Raw genomic sequence first — 19,412 nt, 5'->3', positions numbered from 1 at the left:
AAACCATTAGTCTCCTTATTATATCATGTTAATCACAACCATCTCAATGTATAGAAACAATCTCTGACCTTGAATTCTTTTAGGCTGAAATATGGTTAAATCACGTTCTTGATCACATGAGAGCTACCATAAGACATGAAATGACTGAAGGTGTCACTGCCTATGAAGAGAAACCTAGAGAACAGTGGCTCTTTGACTACCCTGCTCAGGTATTTTGCTTCCAAGGACTTTTCTGTGTTGTTTCCCTTGCAGTGACTTCAAAAGTGACTTTCCTCTTTTTTCAGCCTCAAAGCACTGGGTATTTATCAAACCACAACTGAGAGATGCTCCAAATATGCAAAATATTTTTTTAGAAAGAGGAAGGACCTAGATGCCTAGATCTAACCATAGAACAAAACCAAGCTTTGCTTCTCATTTTGGGCTGTTTCCTCATTGTAGTGAGGTATTCTGTAAGTCATTAAGATTAAATGAATGGAACATATTCACATTCATATTCAAAAATGTTGTATCTCCCTCTGGACAAATTCCACTTGATATTGACAGGACCATCATGACTAGGCATGGACGCAATAAAACACATTTAATATTCGCTACAGTTGAGACAAAGTTAAAAGAATAGAGTTATGAATAACAAAACTAACAGAAATCATATGATTATCTTAATAGGTGCAGGAAAAGTGTTTTTACAGAATAAAGCAACCATTCCTATTAAAAGCACCAGGGAGCATAGGAATAAATGACATTTTCCTTAAAATAATAAGCAGCATCCCTCTATCAGCAAGCATTATATACATTAGAGATAAGAATTAATTCCAATTAGAGATTGGAAGGCTTTGCAATAAGTTCAAGATGAATTAAGGAGGCTCATTATTGCCAGTGTTATTCAATACTATTCAAGAAATGTTAGTTTTAGCAATAAGAGAAAAAAGAAAATTAAAGGAATCAGAATAGACAATGAGAAAACAAAATATCACTCTTTGCAGAGGATATGATGGTCTATTTAGAGAATCCTAGAGAATCAACTAAAAAAACTACTAGAAACAATTAACAAAATTCATCATTTCTATCATTGTCATTCTATAACGATGTAACATTAATCACCACATTTCCATATGTTATCAACAAAGCTGAGTGGCAGAGACAGAAAGAGAACTTCTATTTTAAATAATTGTAGACAATATAAATATTTGGAAGTTTGTCTGCCAAGGCAAATTCAGGAACTATATGAGCACAATTACAAAATACTTTTCACAGAAATAAAGTCAGATCTAAATAAAAAAATATATATTGTTCATAAGTAAGCTGAGCCAATATAATAAAAATGAATAACATAATATAAAAAATAATTTTAAAATAATTCTTCTAAACTAGTCTACTTGCTCAGTACCATACAAACTGCCAAAAATTGTTTTATAGAGCTAGAAAAAATATTAACGGGGCAGCTAGGTGGCACAGTGGATAGAACACCAGCCCTGAAGTCAGGAAGACCTAAGTTCAAATCTGACCTCAGACACTTAATACTTCCTAGCTGTGTGACCCTGAGCAAGTCACAACCCCAAGTTCCTCAGCAAAAAAAAAAAAGAATAATAACAACAACAACAACAACAAAATATATCTGGACGAACTATACGTCAAAAATATCAAGGAAATTAATAAAAAATGATTCAAAGGATGGTATCCTAGCCATACAAGATCTAAAACTGTTTTATAAAGCAGCAGTCTTCAAAACCATTTGGTACTGGCTAAGAAAGAGAATGGTGGGTCAGTGGAATAGATTAAGTAAACAAGATACAATTGTCAATTTCTATAATAATATATTGTTTGATACCCAAAATGTTGAAACCCAAAGACTCCAGCCTCTAGGATAAGAACTCACTATTTGATAAAAATTGCTGGGAAAACTGGAAAATATAATGGCAGAAACTAGATATAGACCAAAATCTTACACCCTATACCAAGAGATAAAGTTGAAATGGGTGATTCAAACATAAAAGGTGACATTACAAACAAATTAGGAGAGCAAAGGATAGTTTACCTGTCAGATCTTTGGAAAATGGAGGAATTTATGACCAAAGAAGAAGCAGAAATATAATGAAATGCAAAATGGATAGTTTTGATTATATAAAAAAATAGTTTTTCCACAAACAAAACCAATGCAACCAAGATTAAAAGGGAAATATAAAGCAGAGAAATAATTTTTACAGTCAATGTTTGTGATAAACGCCTATTTCAAAAATAGAGAAATGATTCAAATTTATAAGAATACAAGTCATTCCCCAACTGATAGTCAAAGGATATGAACAAGTAATTTTCAGACAATGAAATGAAAGCTAATTGTAGTCATATGAAATCAATCTAAATCACTATTGATAAGAGAAATGATAATTAAAACATGTTTAAGGTACTTCCTCACACCTAAAAGATTGACTAAAATGACAGGAAAAGGTATTGATTGGTATTGGGGGGAGGGGGATGTGGGAAAACTGGGACACTAATTCATTACTGGTAGAGTTGTGTGAACTGATCCAGCCATTCTGGAGAGCAATTTGGAACTATACTCAGAGGGCTATAAAATTATGCATTCCCTTTGATCTAGCAGTGCCACCTGTTTGTAGTAACTCTTTTTGTGATGACAAGGAATTAGAAACTGAGGGAATGCCCATACACTGGTAAATGGCTGAATAAATTATTATTACATTTTATTGTACATATTATTACATTTTCATGTAATGAAATATTATTGTTCTATAAGAAATGATGAGCAGACTGGTATCAGAAAAACCTGGAAATATTTACATGAACTGATGAGTGAGGAGAATCAAGAAAACATTATATACAGTAATATTAAAATTGTATGATGTTCAACTGTGATAGACTTACTCTTCTCAGGAATACATTGATCCAAGATAATTCCAATAGATTAGGAATGGAAAATGCCATTCATATCCAGAGAAAGAACTATGGAGACTGAATATGGATTAAAGCATACTATTTCCCCCTTTTTTGTTTGTTTTGTTTTGCTTTGTTTTTTCTTTCTCATGGTTTTTCCCCTTTGTTTTAACTTTTCTTTCCCAATATGATTCATATAAAAATATTTTTAAATGGCTATAGATATATAACCTGTATCAGATTGCTTTCATCTTGGGGAGAGGAGAGATAGGAGAGGAAGAAAAAAAATTTGGAACTCAAAATCTTTTTTTAAAATTTATTTAATAGCCTTTTATTTACAGGTTATATGTATGGGTAACTTTACAGCATTGACAATTGCCAAACCTCTTGTTCCAATTTTTCCCGTCTTTCCCCCACTCCCCTCTCCCAGATGGCAGGATGACCAGTAGATGTTAAATATATTAAAATATAAATTAGATACACAATAAGTATACATGACCAAACCGTTATTTTGCTGTACAAAAAGAATCAGACTCTGAAATATTGTACAATTAGCTTGTGAAGGAAATCAGAAATGCAGGTGGGCAAAAATATGGGGATTGGGAATTCAATGTAATGGTTTTTAGTCATTTCCCAGAGTTCTTTCACTGGGCGTAGCTGGTTCAGTTCATTACTGCTCCATTGGAAATGATTTGGTTGATCTCGTTGCTGAGGATGGCCAGGTCCATCAGAATTGGTCATCATATAGTATTGTTGTTGAAGTATATAATGATCTCTTGGCCCTACTTGTTTCACTTAGCATCAGTTCATGTAAATCTCTCCAAGCCTTTCTGAAATCTTCCTGTTGGTCATTTCTTACAGAACAATAATATTCCATAATATTCATATACCACAATTTATTCAGCCATTCTCCAACTGATGGGCATCCACTCAGTTTCCAGTTTCTAGCCACTACAAAGAGGGCTGCCACAAACATTCATGCACATACAGGTCCCTTTCCCTTCTTTATGATTTCTTTGGGATATAAGCCCAGTAGTAACACTGCTGGATCAAAGGGTATGCACAGTTTAATAACTTTTTGAGCATAGTTCCAAATTGCTCTCCAGAATGGTTAGATGTATTCACATGGAACTCAAAATCTTACAAAAATAAATATTGAAAACCATCTTCACATGTAAATGGAAAAATAATACACTTTAAAATAAAAAAAAATTAAAGAATAGTGTTAGTCTTGAGAGGAAAAAGAAATTACATAAGGGTAATGTAAGTCTGAGAGAGTGTGAGTAATTAACCTTGTGGTCCCACTATTCCTGTTTTGACTTAGTGATGGGAGCAGGGCATAGAGAGGAATGAAATTATGAATTGATTATTTGTGGATGAACTTCAGGTATATTTAATCCTCACGTGGATGAACTATCTCATTCCCCACCCTTCTAATTACATTTCTCAGTTTCTTCGGAGCTAGTTATTCTAATTACCTATACCCAGGAATAACTTTGCCTTCTAGTTTTGATTCTCATTATCAGGTGGCCCTACAAAATATATGAAATCAATGTACAAAAATATTTATTGATAAAACAGATAAATTGCCTGCAACTATTTGTATTACAGAAGTATTTATGGGTCAAAAAAGTCACCTCAGTTTTATTTTTAAAATTGAGTTTATCTAGTTTCCTTCAAAATAAAATTTAATTTCCAACAGTAGCATTTGAAAACATATTTTAAGAAATAACATTATTGCATAAAGTTATATATTATTATTATGTTGGTATTCTCAAGCAGAAAAAATTGTGGCTTATTGAAATAAAGTACCACTTAATAGAATATAACTATGTAATATTCCAAGAGAACAACTGACCTAATGATCAATGAAATAGTCCAGTAACTAACTACAACATGTCCATGTATCATTTCATGTACTACAAACTTCCTAGAAGCCAAGACTTTTTTTCTGCTTCTTATTTAAGTAGTTAAATTTATCAAGTGCTCATTATAGAGAAATATGTAATGTTCTTCTTGGTTTGGTTTTCTTGGGGTCTCTGGGAGAAGCCTTCATTTCAGTTTAGTAATCAACATAGGAGTAGTCAGTGGTCAAAGTCCAAATGCTTTATTATCTCCTTGCCTGGGGCCCTGGCCAGCTTTCTTGAGGTCCTCTTGAATGTGTCTTGGTTTCTGTGGGGGGGAGGCGGGAGGCAGGAGGACCACCACCACAGTCTCTGTCTTCACTAATTCTGATTCTGGCTGAGTTTGTCTGAACTTATATTCTCTCTTATCATAGGAGTGAATCTTGTGGAACCATATTAAGTACTAAGTACATGTACTGAACTAGAGAACTGTTAAGCACCATGCTAAACAACCATTGTCTCTATCAATTCCACTGACTTAGCACCTTGTAAGAATCCTTTGTTTCAAGTTCAGAGTTCTGGCCCATAACAGAAATATAATATAATAATGAAATAATAATAAAAATAATATAATAATGCAAAGACTCAACTAAATAGGCAAGAGAAGGATTGGTAACACCCTAGGATCTTTGCTATTTGGTAGAGAGCTTTTCTAAGGATTAGGACATGTAATCAGTTCACCAAAATTATTCTTTACTCTATAGGTGGCTTTGACCTGCACCCAGATCTGGTGGACCACTGAGGTGGGCATTGCCTTTGCCAGGTTGGAAGAAGGGTATGAAAATGCCATGAAGGAGTATTATAAGAAGCAAGTTACTCAGCTTAACACCCTGATCACCATGCTAATTGGCCAGCTCTCCAAGGGTGACCGACAAAAAATCATGACCATCTGTACTATTGATGTACATGCTCGGGATGTAGTAGCCAAGATGATCTCTCAGAAGGTTGGCTTCAGGCACCATGGGCACACCTGGGCATTTGGGAACTATGCCTAGTTTGTTCAAACGGAGTTTAGGGTTGTAGAGAGTTATAAGCCTAGAAAGGCATTAGATAATACAAGTCTGTGAAGTTATATTAGTCATATTAGATAAACTAAGTCTGTGCATACTCATATTATTGTTCTTCCCTAAAGGGAGAACTAAAGGGAGGGGGATGGAGAATAGTTATGTGAGTATGGTCATCTGTTGAAAATTCCCTCACTGAATAATATATTAAAAATACTGTATTGCAATCCCTGTGTTTTTCCCTGACAATGGCAATTGTTTGCTGGTGCCATTATATTCTGAAAACAACTGTTTGTTAAGCTAGTCAAAAGATGATATTTTAGCCCTAGAACTAGATCACTTTATGATGTTGGGCAAGGTACTTAACATGATGTTACCCAAGGTACTTAACTTAACTACTTAACTTACTTAAACTGAGTGGATGCCCATCAGTTGGAGAATGATGTACTAAACATCACTGAGACTTGTTTTCCTCATCTGTCAAATAAGGGAGCTAGATTCAGTCCAATTAAAGTCACTTACAACTTTAATGTTCTATGACTATGAGTTTATAAATCTAAGTTTGTGTACTATATGCCCAAAATACTAATTACTATCTTATTACAGTCATATGCTTCTATTATTACTCTCTTGCTTTCTATAGATAGAGAACACCCAGGCTTTCCTCTGGCTGTCCCAGCTGCGCCATCGGTGGGATGATGAGAAGAAACACTGCTTTGCCAACATTTGTGATGCTGAATTCCTGTACTCCTATGAATACCTAGGTAACACACCCCGGCTGGTGATTACTCCACTGACAGATAGGTGAGTGCCAGATTCCTCTATTTTCTCATAAACAGAATTTGTCAGCATGCCTTGATCACTGTTTTTTCTGTTTGGTCAATATTTTTGTAGGTTGAATTCCATATATCTTGTTAAAGCAAGGCCACCTGACATGGGAGCAAATAATTTTCTCTGTAAATCTTAGTCCATGTCTACCTATATGTTCTGGGTATTTATGGTCTAGGGTTAATAAGATTTATAAAATTTAAAAAGAGAGGATATACTGAGTGGGTTTTTGAGGGGTTAAGAATTTTGGTGTCCTTGACTCTTGGGCAGCTAAAACTACTATATCTCTTGTACATAATCACTGCTTTAGAGAGGTTTGAGGATAAGAGAAAATGTCTAGTCCTCAACTTTGTGAGTTACTTGACTTGGAGGTGACTTCAGCCATCTTCCAAGACTATTTTCTAGGCAAAGAAAGTGCCCAGTCTTTCAACCTTTGGACATGAAATGACTTACTATCGATATATTAACTTATAAATTTATGCACATTAGGATTCCTTACCAAAATTTCATCACCACATTGAAGATCTTGAAAACAAACTTAAGCAAATACTGTTGCTTGATGCATATTAGAGCTTTCTAAACTGAAGCTATAATTAATAGGCTTTCTCTGTCCTGAGATGTTCTAGTTCTCAATTAGTTTCAAGAACAATATCTTTTTAAGTGCTTTTTTTCACATTCTCATCTTTGATTATACTGGATCCTGTCAGGAAAGCAATCTACAAAAGCCTCCCACTACACCTTACCCACTGTAGAAACTTTGTTGTTGGATAGACTTGTGCATACCAGGTAAAATCATCAATCATCACTAAAATATAGCTTATATTCTTAATAACTTCTTCCAGAAATAGAACACATATATAGAAAACTACAAATGTCTGGTGTTTTATGCTTATATTTTCTTACATTTTATATTCATGAAATAAAAATTATATTTTCTCATTTGGCAGCATGAATTGATAATACTTTCCTTTGAACATATAAGGCACAAGTCTAGCATTTTTTATAGACATTTGCTAGTACTGGGAGCCAAAAAAAGCTATTTCTTACCATCTCACATGTATTCATAGGATAAAGTAGCCTACCAGTATTAGTAGCTTTCTTGTACCATTTATGAGATAATGATGTGATGTGGAAAGAACTCTATTGTACAGCTATAGCTTTTTCCACTCTATCCTGAGTAAGGTGTCCTCTAGGGAATTTAGTTTAAGTGAATCCCCAAGTATCCTATCTTTGCCTTCTAACTTATATTCCTTCTTGTAGCCCTTTATCCTGCAGTTGTTCCCACTGCCAGTCATTAAAGTACAATTATTACAAAGAGTACTGGGTCAATGAAACAAGCTTAAAAACAAGGATAGCATGTTGGTGGAAGTCCCAGATTCTATTTAGGCATCAGATAAATCCTAATTATAGATAAATCTCTTTTGTACATTTTAGAATTGTAAGCTCAGAGTTGAGTGGACTTCGGATGTCATTTTGTCTGACACTGCATCTAAATAGGATATTCTCTCTTTTTTAATTTATTATTTTTACCATAATTTCTGTTGTTCTCAAAGTAATAAAATCAGCTACTTTCATGTACACCATAAAAATAGTGTACTATTGATGTAGTAAGTCCATTTTGAAGGATGAGAATCAGAGTTGATGCCAGGTATCTTTTATAGGCAATTATATGAAACAAGACATGAGAGAACAATCAAAAACTATTTTTCCCAAAGAAATGCTCTGATTTACAGAGAAAACTTTCAGGATTACTGAAATTTCCTGTTTGTTAATGGTATTAACAAACTGTGTGTCCTGGGAACATAGCAGTATCAGCAAAGCTCCTCTGATTTCCCACCCCTGATGCCATTTCCTTCGCCTCATATTCATTCTGATTCTGAACTTCTTATTTCTTGGTAGATGTTATATCACCCTTACACAGTCTCTGCACCTGACCATGAGTGGAGCACCAGCAGGACCTGCAGGCACTGGCAAAACTGAGACTACCAAGGACCTGGGTCGAGCATTGGGTATCATGGTCTATGTGTTTAACTGCTCTGAGCAAATGGACTATAAGGTACATGGTCTTGTTTTCTTGTTAGAGGAGAAAGAGATTGAAGCAACAATAGATAACTAGCTCTTTTTTTTTCCTTCTTCTTCTACACCATAGGCATAGCTGTGGGCTGTGGGAAGGGAACTAGCTTGTCATTTCATACCTATTTCTTAGGAACTTTTTGTAAGCCTTTAAAAGTATTAAGATTAAAAATATATCTTATTTAATCTTTTCTAATATAAGAAAGCTGATAGTATGGTAAAAAGAGCATTGGACTGAGTTTTAGGGCACTTGATTTTACTCTTGTCCCTGCCACTAACTGTGGGCAAGTTATATGACCTTGCTTACATTCAGTTTTGACTGTATCATCTCTAAAATCCTTCAGTTTACAAGATTTTGTGTTCTAGAATCCAGAATGCCTGCAAATAATCCTTAATTGGTCTCAATAAGCCAATGTGAAGATACAGTTAAAAAGGCATTATTTTATAGGTAAAACCACATCACTGGCTTTCCAATAAAGCATAAAAGTGTTTGGTTCTATAAGATATCTAATATAAAGTATACTTAGCATACAGAGTATGATGATCACAACAGACAAAAAAAATCACTCAAATAAAAAAACTAAAGAGAAAGGTTGTATATTTTGACTTTTCTAGGAATTCCATTTATGAAGTTATAAAAACTTAAGGAAGGGGGAAATGAATTTAATTGTAACATCATCTTTAAAAGACTGACCTATGAGATAGTGAAGAGGGTTGCAACTGGAATTTCTGCTATTGTTTGAACTGAAAATTTAGATTAAAAATGCTCCTGTTCCATTAAATGGCATCCTAATCTGGTGACTTTTACTAATTAACATAGTAAAAAGGGCTAGCTTATTTATTTTCTCCATTGCCACGTTCTAGAAAAATGTAGACTTCAAAATAAATTTATGTATTAGTTTGTTCAACCATTTGAGGGATTTTTTAGATTTTGTAAGTCTCTATTCTTGAAAAGTTTTATAGTTTAATACTATAATTTAATAATATATATGTATATATATATAATTTAATAATAAAGGCCTACCCAAATGTTGTGATAATGCAAACTAAAATAATAAAAACAGAGACAGGATATTATGGAAATGTAGGGTCAGGAGAGCTTGCTTCCTACTGGGATAAAGTTAAGGAAAGGCTACTTAAATTTGGTAAAATATAGAACCATGTAGAATGAATAGGATTTTGACAGAAAGCAACATGAGGCTGAGAGCATTCTCTAGGCAGAGTAAAGGGAAAGGAATGAGGAAGGTGAGGATTAGTCAGTAATCCTCATTAAGGAAATCACTAACAGTTTTTAAAAGGACAATGGCATGATTAAAATTAATACTGAATAAAATTAACTTGGTAATAGGTTAAATTAAAAAGGGAAAGAGACTGGAATCATCATTCTTTAAAAAATGGTCCAGTGGTGGACAGGGAGGTTGTATTGGAGGGAAAAAAGATTCGAGGTAAGAAAACCCAATTAGAAGGTTGAGTTCAGATACAAATTAAAGCTATGGCCATGGAATAGGAGAGGAGGAAATACTCTGTCTTTATTATAAACAAGATTTTCTTTTTATTGGTTTGCTTCTTTCCAACCTTCACCCCCACCTACTCCAAATTGTAATATATACCACATCAGAATAATTTTAATATAATCCTGAATTTATCATGTCATATACACTTAAAGTCCAATGGCTTGCCATTGTTGATAGGGGTATGCCCAACTCCCAGGCTTATCATTCAAGGTGTTCTACAATCCATTTTGTCTTTTCACTTAGTTCCAAATATATCACAGCACACATCCTGATCTCCTCACTCTTCTCAAAAATCATGTTTCTTCTTCCCTCCAAAATATCCTTCCAGTCTGTCAGATTTCCTAAACCTTATTCATCCTTTTCAGTCTAGGTCATTTTCTCCATTAAGGTTGAACTAACCAGTAGATGATCATTAGAATAATTATTAGTAACTTATTCCTTTGGTCCTATATTACAGAGTAGTGTACTGTTCTTCTAAAGACAAAAGATCTACTCAAAACATTTACAATTTTTGTGGCCTTGATCTCCTTTACCTTCCTGAGCTTCAGCTACCTAATCTGTAAAATGACAGGCTTAGATAACTTCATAGCCCTTTCCATCTATAAAGCTATTGATGCAAGTCTAGTGGTAGTGGAAAGGTGTGATAATTGAGGTAAGAATCCCCTCTGGTTGGCACACAGGTCCAACATGAAAGAATTTACAAGCCCCAAAAGTCTGAATGGCAGAAAAGGAAAGTTTATTGTTCACTAAGAAGGAGCTCTCTTAGAGGGCAAAACTCCTCATTAGAAGTTTGGCAAGAGATGGACTGACAAGTCATGATTATATGGGATACATCTTGGCCTGGGTCTGGGAGCTGTTGGGGCTAATCAATAAAGGACAATCAGACAAAGATCTCCAATTGAATAAAGTCATTTTGAAGGCTTTTTTCCAGAGTCTGGGAATTTCCTGAAGGGGATCCGGGCCATCTGCAAAAGATCAATGGAGGTGATTTGATCAAGATCTCCAATTGAATGTAATCACTTAATTTGTTTGGGATGGTATGCTTTCCCAGGGCAGGACCTGAGACCCTGAATCTCTCTTCTTTTACAGATGAAAGGTGACAGTTTCACCCTTTACTTAGAAATTGGAAAAACAAAATCAAATCATAAAAACATTAGAGCTGGAAGGAACCTCATAGTTCTTGACCATTTCTTGACTAATTCTCAAATTTTACCCATGAGGAAACTTAAATCCTGAGAGAAATACTAAATTCTTTGTTTAAGTACACTTTGTGTTTATGGTTATCTCCTCCTTTATCTCTATTTCATTTAAGATGGCCTTAGTTGCTCTGCACATTCTGTATCCCTCCTTAAATTCTCTGTTTACCTGCTTTATATTGTCTTCACCTCCTAGCTTCTCTAAAGGAAAGCATAGAGGCTATGCATATGTTGAAAAATATAGAAAGATTTTTTTTCCTCAGAGTGTGACATGAGATTAAATGGAAAGAATTATGCCTGAGCCACAAAGGAATCATCTTTTATTTATTTGGGGGGATTTCTGATTTACAAGACCAACAATAATTCTGTTCTACTGACTTTTTAAGAAGATTTGAAGAAAAGGTTTTGTTTGTTGCAATTGTATAACCATCAAAAATGCAATGCACATGAAATTTTATTACAGGTTCTTGACAGACAGTTTGCATGATAACAAAAGAGTACATAACTATTAAGAATTATCCATTTATTAAAAGAAATAATTCTACTGATAATTTAATCTTTTTATATTGCATTGCAGTCCTGTGGCAATATCTACAAAGGCCTTTCTCAGACTGGTGCCTGGGGCTGTTTTGATGAATTTAACAGAATTTCTGTGGAGGTCCTTTCAGTGGTGGCAGTACAGGTATGGAGTCAAAAGCTGAGAAGTCTCATTCTTTGTGCCAAAATCTTTAACCTTACATCAATAAAGACTTCAATTTCATGTTCTTTCTTTATCTTGAAAGTCTTTTACCCTTCAATTCAATTCAATTGGACAAATATTGTTAAGTGCCTATTTTGTGCTAGATACAAAAATGAAATAATCCCTGGCTTCAAAGAATTGTATTCTAGTGAGAGTGATGAAGTGCAAATGATGAAGTAAGTGGTAGTTGTGAGAAGGTATGATAATTGGGGTGGGATATCCCCTCTGATCTGAGGTACAGGTCTTATGCAAAAGAATTCACAAACCTGAAATCTGTGTGGCAAAAAGAAATTTATTGGCACTGAGAAGCCAGCTTTCCTAGGAAGACAGACTTCTTAGTCAAAAGGTCCTGGTAGGAAGATAGCAAAGCTTAACACTGAGAAGACAATATCTTTACCAGTGGGTATGGTCTATTAAGATGTCTGCACAAAATATCTGGGCCTGTAGCCCTAAATATATTGGGGCTTGCTTTGATCTTTGGCCATTTCTTGACTAATTCTCAAATCTTACCCATGAGGAAACTTAAATCCTGAGAGAAATACTAAATTCTTTGTTTAAGTACACTTTATGTTTATGGTTATCTCCTCCTTTATCTCTATTTCATTTAAAATGGTCTTAGTTGATCTGCACATTCTGTATCCCTCCTTAAATTCTCTGTTTACCTGCTTTATATTGTCTTCACCTCCCAGCTTTTCTAAAGGAAAGCATAGAGGCTATGCATATGTTTAAAAATATAGACAGCCTTATTTAACTGGGAGTTTGAGCCACTGAGAGTTGTTTGTGGCAATTAAGTGACAATTCTGATTGAATGAGATTGACAGGTTTTTCCCAGGGTCTTAGAGTTCTCCCAAAGAGGATCCGGCCCCCCAAAAGATTTCAGTTTATGTCAAGAGTAAATAATCAGTATCAAGATAAGTAAATATGGAAAAGTGTGCTAATAACTTAAAGCATGAGGAGAAATTTCCTAAAAGAAGTGGCATGTGATCTGAAAATTAATTGGTGGTAGCAGCAGTGAGTAGGGAGAACATTCTGGGCATAAAGGAGTGGTTGGTGTACAATCAAAAAGACAAAAGAGGAAATATCTTTTAGGAAGAACAGCAAGTAGATCCATTTGGATAAAATAGAGAGTGAAGAAAACAAAGTCATATGAAATAAATCTTGAAAGACAGATTGGATCTAAATGATAAAGATTTTAAGTGTCAAACTTTTAATAATTGTATTTAATCCCCAAAACTATTTGACATTTCTTAAGCGAGGTGACATGCTCAGATCTGTACTTTAGGAATATCAGTTTGGAAGCTAAGTGGATTGGCTAGGGGAGGGAATAGAAGCAATGGAAACAATTAAACCACTATTGCAGGTGTCTAGGTAAGAAGTGATGTGATCTGGATTGTATGTGAAGCATGTTATGTCTCCTCGTCCTTACTTTAAAAATTCATTTGTTTGCCATCTATCTAGCACTTTACAATTTAAGATGCATTTTCTTCATAATATTGATGAGGTTCAGTGCAGGGCAGGGAGTTGTGGGAACCCCCTTCTGCTCAATACAAGTCCTTCATAAATTACAAACCTGAAAAGTTAAACTGGCAAAAGAACTTTATTGTTAGAACTGAGAAATCAGCTTTTACAGCCTGACGTCCTTAGTGACAAGGTCCCGACAGAGAAGTAAAGATCTAGCAGAGAAATCCCAACAGAGAGGTAAATAAGATCCTATTAGGGAAATAAGTGAGAGAGATAAAGAGGGAGTAACACTAAAAAGAGAATGCCTTTTCAGCAGTCAGAGAGTTGCAGCTATGCCAAGAAGAGAGAGAGAGGTTCTTTGGCATGATTTCTGTTTTTGACCCTCTGCAAGGAATTGAGCTGAAGGAAGCTTGTTATATGGGTAGCTCTTGGTGGGGGCTGGGAGCAGTTTGAGTTGGAATCAGAATAGAGAATCTTTGAATTAAATGAGTGTCCCTGGACTAATCTCCAACTCAACAGACTTGGCTAGAAATCTCAATCTCCAGCTGTGGCCAAGTAGGAGTGGTCCTGGATTCAACTAGTCCCACTCAGATAACAGAGTGAAACCACTTTATCTTGATTCCCTGGGGTGGGTCTCTCAGGAAAGAGCTTCTCTGAGGGAGTTTCCCAAAGCTTCCCCCCAAAGTCAGAGAGAGAGAGAGAGAGAGAGAACAGAGACATAGAGAGAGTGTGTCAGGGCTCCCCTCGTCAATATGACAATAAGGTATCATTGTATTCTCCATTATGTAATAGAGGAATTATTATCCCCAATTTTAGAATTATTAACCCCACTGGAGAAAATGGTAGTATAGAAAGGTTGTTATTTCCCAGCAGTCATGTAGCTAGTAAAAATCACTAATAAGAATTAAACCTAGAATTTAAATCTAGGTTTCCTAACTTTAACTTCAAAAAACATTTATTATGTTCTGTGTGCAGATCATACATGTTTTTCTGTGACCTTTTTCATTATATTATCATATGTATTGTATGTTTTGTGATTTTTGGTTCTGGTCAACAAACATTTATAAAGTATTTAAAGATTATAGGGAAGACACAAAGTTTAAATCAGATGTAAACACTGCCTTCATAGGGTTTTAAATCTGTTAGAGGACACACACACACACACACACACACACACAAAATCCTAGAACACAAAGTAATTTATGATAAATATTTCTGGGATGTGTTCTATGTATGGTTTAGAAAAAAAGATTTTTAATTTCTGAGATAGAAAATAGAGAGGAATTAGAAAAGTATTCTAGAAATGGCATTAGAATCATGTCTTAAGGGATTAAGAATTTCTATAGGCTTTTTTTTTTTCTTAATAACTTTTTATTGACAGAACCCATGCCAGGGTAATTTTTCACAACATTATCCCTTGCACTCACTTCTGTTCCGATTTTTCCCCTCCCTCCCTCCATCCCCCTCCCCCAGATGGCAAGAAGTCCTATACATGTTAAATAGTTACAGTAGATCTTAGATACAATATATGTGTGCAGAACCAAACAGCTCTCTTGTTGCACAGGGAGAATTGGATTTAGAAAGTATAAATAACCCGGGAAGAAAAACAAAAATGCAAGCATTCTTTGGGTCTAGCTGCTTCTGTCCATCCTTGATCAATTGAAACTGAGTTAGATCTTCTCTGTCAAAGAAATCCACTTCCATCAGAATACATCCTCATACATTATTGTTGTTGAGGTATATAATGATCTCCTGGTTCTGCTCATTTCACTCAGCATCAGTTCATGTAAGTCTCACCAATCCTCTCTGTATTCATCCTGCTGGTCATTTCTTACAGAACAATAATATTCTATAACATTCATATACCACAATTTACTCAACCATTCTCCAATTAATGGGCATCCATTCATTTTCCAGCTTCTAACCACTACAAACAGGGCTGCCACAAACATTTTGGCACATACAGGTCCCTTTCCTGTCTTTAGTATCTCTTTGGGGTATAAGCCCAGTAGAAACACTGCTGGATCAAAGGGTATGCACAGTTTAATAACTTTTTGAGCATAGTTCTAAGTTGCTCTCCAGAATGGCTGGATGTGTTCACAATTCCACCAACAATGTATGACTGTCCCTGTTTTCCCACATCCCTTCCAACATTCTGCATTATCATTCCCTGTCATTCTAGCCAATTTGACAGGTGTGTAGTGGTATCTCAGAGTTTTCTTTATTTGCATTTCTCTGATAGATAGTGGTTTGGAACACTCTTTCATATGAGTGATAATAGTTTCAATTTCATCATCTGAAAATTGTCTGTTTATATCCTTTGACCATTTATCAATTGGAGAATGGCTTGATTTCTTATAAATTAGAGTCAATATCCTATATGTTTTGGAAATGAGGCCTTTATCAGAACTTTTGACTGTAAAAATGTTTTCCCAGTTTATTGTTTCCCTTCTAATCTTGCCTGCATTAGTTTTGTTTGTACAAAAACTTTTCAATTTGATATAATCAAAATTTTCTATTTTGTAGTCAATAGTGATCTCTAGTTCTTCTTTGATCATAAATTCCTTCCTCTTCCACAGGTCTGAAAGGTAAACTATCCTGTGTTCCTCTAATTTATTAATAATTTCATTCTTTATGCCTAGGTCATGAACCCATTTTGACCTTATCTTTGTGTACAGTGTTAAGTGTGGGTCAATGCCTAGTTTCTGCCATACTAATTTCCAATTTTCCCAGCAATTTTTGTCAAATAATGCATTCTTATGCCAAAAACTGGGGTCTTTGGGTTTGTCAAACACTAGATACTTAAAGTTATTGGCTGTTTTGTCCTTTGACCCTAACCTATCAACTAGTCTATTTTTTAGCCAATACCAGATGGTTTTAGTAACCGCTGCTTTATAATATAATTTTAGATCTGGTACAGCTAGGGCATCTTCATTTGATTTTTTTTTCATTAATTCCCTTGAAATTCTTGACCTTTTGTTTTTCTATACGAACTTTGTTGTTATTTTTTCTAGGTCATAAAAATAGTTTTTTGGGAGTCTGATTGGTATAGTGCTAAATAAATAGATTAGTTCAGGTAGTATTGTCATCTTTATTATATTTGCTCCCTCAATCCAAGAGCATTTAATATTTTTTCCAGTTGGTTAGATCAGACTTAATTTGTGTGGAAAGTGTTTTGTAGTTCTGCTCATAAAGTTTCTGATTTTCCCTTGGCAGATAGATTCCTAAATATTATATACAATCAGTAGTTACTTTAAATGGAATTTCTCTTTGTAACTCTAACTGTTGGGTTTTGTTAGTGGTATATAAGAATGCTGATGATTTATGTGGGTTTATTTTGTATCCAGCAACTTTGCTAAAGGTGTAGATTGTTTCTAATAACTTTTTAGTATAATCTCTGGGATTCTCTAAGTATACCATCATATCATCAGCAAAGAGTGATAATTTGGTTTTCTCATTGCCTATTCTTATTCCTTTAATCTCTTTCTCAACTCGTATTGACAAAGCTAGCATTTCTAATACAATATTAAAGAGTAACAGTGATAGTGGGCAACCTTGTTTCACTCCTGATCTTATTAGGAATCGTTGCAGTTTGTCCCTATTACATATGATGCTTACTGCTAGTTTTAAATAGATGCTACTGATTATTTTAAGGAAAAGTCCATTTATTCCTATACTCTCAAGTGTTTTCAATAGGAATGGATGTTGGATCTTATCAAATGCATTTTCTGCATCTATTGAGATGATCATATGGTTTTTGTTACTTTGGTTATTAATATGGCCAATTATACTGATAGTTTTCCTAATATTGAATGAGCCCTGCATTCCTGATATAACTCCTACTTGATCATGATGTATTATGCTGGGGATGATTTTCTGTAGTCTTTTTGCTAGATTTTAGCATCAATATTCATTAGGGAGATTGGTCTATAATTTTCTTTCTCTGTTTTCAACCTACTTAGTTTAGATATCAGTACCATGTCTGGGTCATAAAAGGAATTTGGTAGGACTCCTTCATTACCTATTTTTTCAAATAGTTTATAAAGCATTGGGACTAATTGTTCTTTGAGTGTTTGGTAGAATTCACATGTCAATCCATCTGGTCCTGGGGAATTTTTTTTTAGGGAGTTGATTAATAGTTTGTTCTATTTCTTTTTCTGAAATGGGACAATTTAAGCAATTTACTTCCTCGTATGATAATCTGGAAAGTCTATATTTTTAGAGGTAGTCATCCATTTCACTTAGGTTATCAAATTTATTGGCATAAAGTTGGGCAAAGTAACCCCTTATTATTTCTTTAATTTCCTCTTCATTGGTGGAAAGTTCTCCCTTTTCATTTTTAAGACTACTAATTTGATTTTCCTCTCTCCTTTTTCTAATCAGATTTACCAAAGGTTTATCAATTTTATTGTTTTTTCATAAAACCAACTCTTAGTTTTATTTATTAGTTCAATAGTTTTTTTTTTACTTTCAATACTATTAATTTCTTCTTTTAATTTTAGAATTTCAAGTTTAGTAATTGATTGGGGATTTTTAATTCGGTCTTTTTCTAGCTTTTTAAGTTGCAAGCCAAATTCATTGATCTTTTCTTTCTCTATTTTATTCAAGTAAGCCTCTAAGGATATAAAATTTCCTCTTATTACCGCTTTGGCTGCATCCCACAAATTTTGGTATGATGTCTCACAGTTGTCATTATCTTTTACACCTAACTTTTTGTTGAATATAGTTTTTATTGCATTGTGATCTGAAAAGAAAGCATTTACTATTTCTGCCCTCCTGCATTTAATTTTGAGGTTTTTATGTCCTAATATATGGTCAATTTTTGTGTAGGTTCCAGGAACTGTGGAGAAGAAAGTATACTCCTTTCTGTCACCATTCAGTTTTCTCCAGAGATCTAGCATACCAAATTTTTCTAACATTCTATTTACCTCTTTAATTTCTTTCTTATTTGTTTTGTGATTTGATTTATCTAAATCTGAGAGTGCAAGATTGAGATCTCCCACTATTATAGTTTTCCTGTCTATTTCTTCTCACAACTCTCTTAACTTCTCCTTTAGGAAGTTAGATGCTATACCACTTGGTGCATATATGTTTAATACTGATATTGCTTCATTGTCTATAGTACCCTTTAGCAAGATATAGTTTTGTTCCTTATCTCTTTTAATTAGATCAATTTTTGCTTTTGCTTGATCTGAGATAAGGATGGCTACCCCTGCTTTTTTGACTTCACCTGAAGCATAATAGATTCTGTTCCAGCCTTTTGCCTTTACTCTGTATGTATCTCCCTGTTTTAAATGTGTTTACTGTAAACAACATATTGTAGGGTTCTGACTTTTGATCCAGTCTGCTATCCACCTCCTCTTTATGGGAAAGTGCATCCCATTCACATTTATGGTTAAAATTACTAATTCTGTATTTCCTGCCATCCTAATATCCCCAGATTATGCTTTTCTTTTTCTTGCCCTCCTTCCCCTCTTCCCTAAAATCAAACTTATTGGTCCCACTTGCATCACCCAGCTCTCCCTCTTTAGTATCCCTCCCTCCTCCCTTTGAATCCCTTCTCCTTTCTTCTACGCTTCCCTTATTACACTTTTTCTTTTCCCTTTTCTTCTCCCACTTTTTAATGAGGTGAGAGAAGATTCTCTGTAAAACAAATGTCAATTATTTCCTTTTTGAGCCAACTCTGATGAGATTAAGATTCGCACAATGTTCCTCCCCCTCTCTAAGTTCCCTCAGATTTGATAGGTTTCCTTTGCCTCATCGTCGCATGTAGTTTCCCTCTTTTTATCTCCCCTTTTCCCTTT

General features: G+C 34.6%; 1 protein-coding gene across 1 annotated transcript in view; it reads left to right on the top strand.

Annotated features, from left to right (window-relative positions):
- Positions 1 to 19,412, top strand: part of DNAH9 (dynein axonemal heavy chain 9) — a 479,597-nt gene that overhangs the window by 209,017 nt on the left and 251,168 nt on the right. The window contains exons 24-28 of the mRNA XM_031965533.1: positions 84 to 209; positions 5,498 to 5,737; positions 6,441 to 6,601; positions 8,525 to 8,681; positions 11,986 to 12,090. Of these exons, the coding sequence (XP_031821393.1) occupies positions 84 to 209; positions 5,498 to 5,737; positions 6,441 to 6,601; positions 8,525 to 8,681; positions 11,986 to 12,090 (789 nt within the window). The remainder of the gene's footprint in view (positions 1 to 83; positions 210 to 5,497; positions 5,738 to 6,440; positions 6,602 to 8,524; positions 8,682 to 11,985; positions 12,091 to 19,412) is intronic.

This window comes from Sarcophilus harrisii, chromosome 4 (assembly GCF_902635505.1).
Source record: "Sarcophilus harrisii chromosome 4, mSarHar1.11, whole genome shotgun sequence".
Lineage (NCBI taxonomy): Eukaryota > Metazoa > Chordata > Mammalia > Dasyuromorphia > Dasyuridae > Sarcophilus > Sarcophilus harrisii.
Note: the sequence above shows the minus strand (reverse complement) of the source record. Positions and strands in the feature narration are given on the sequence as shown.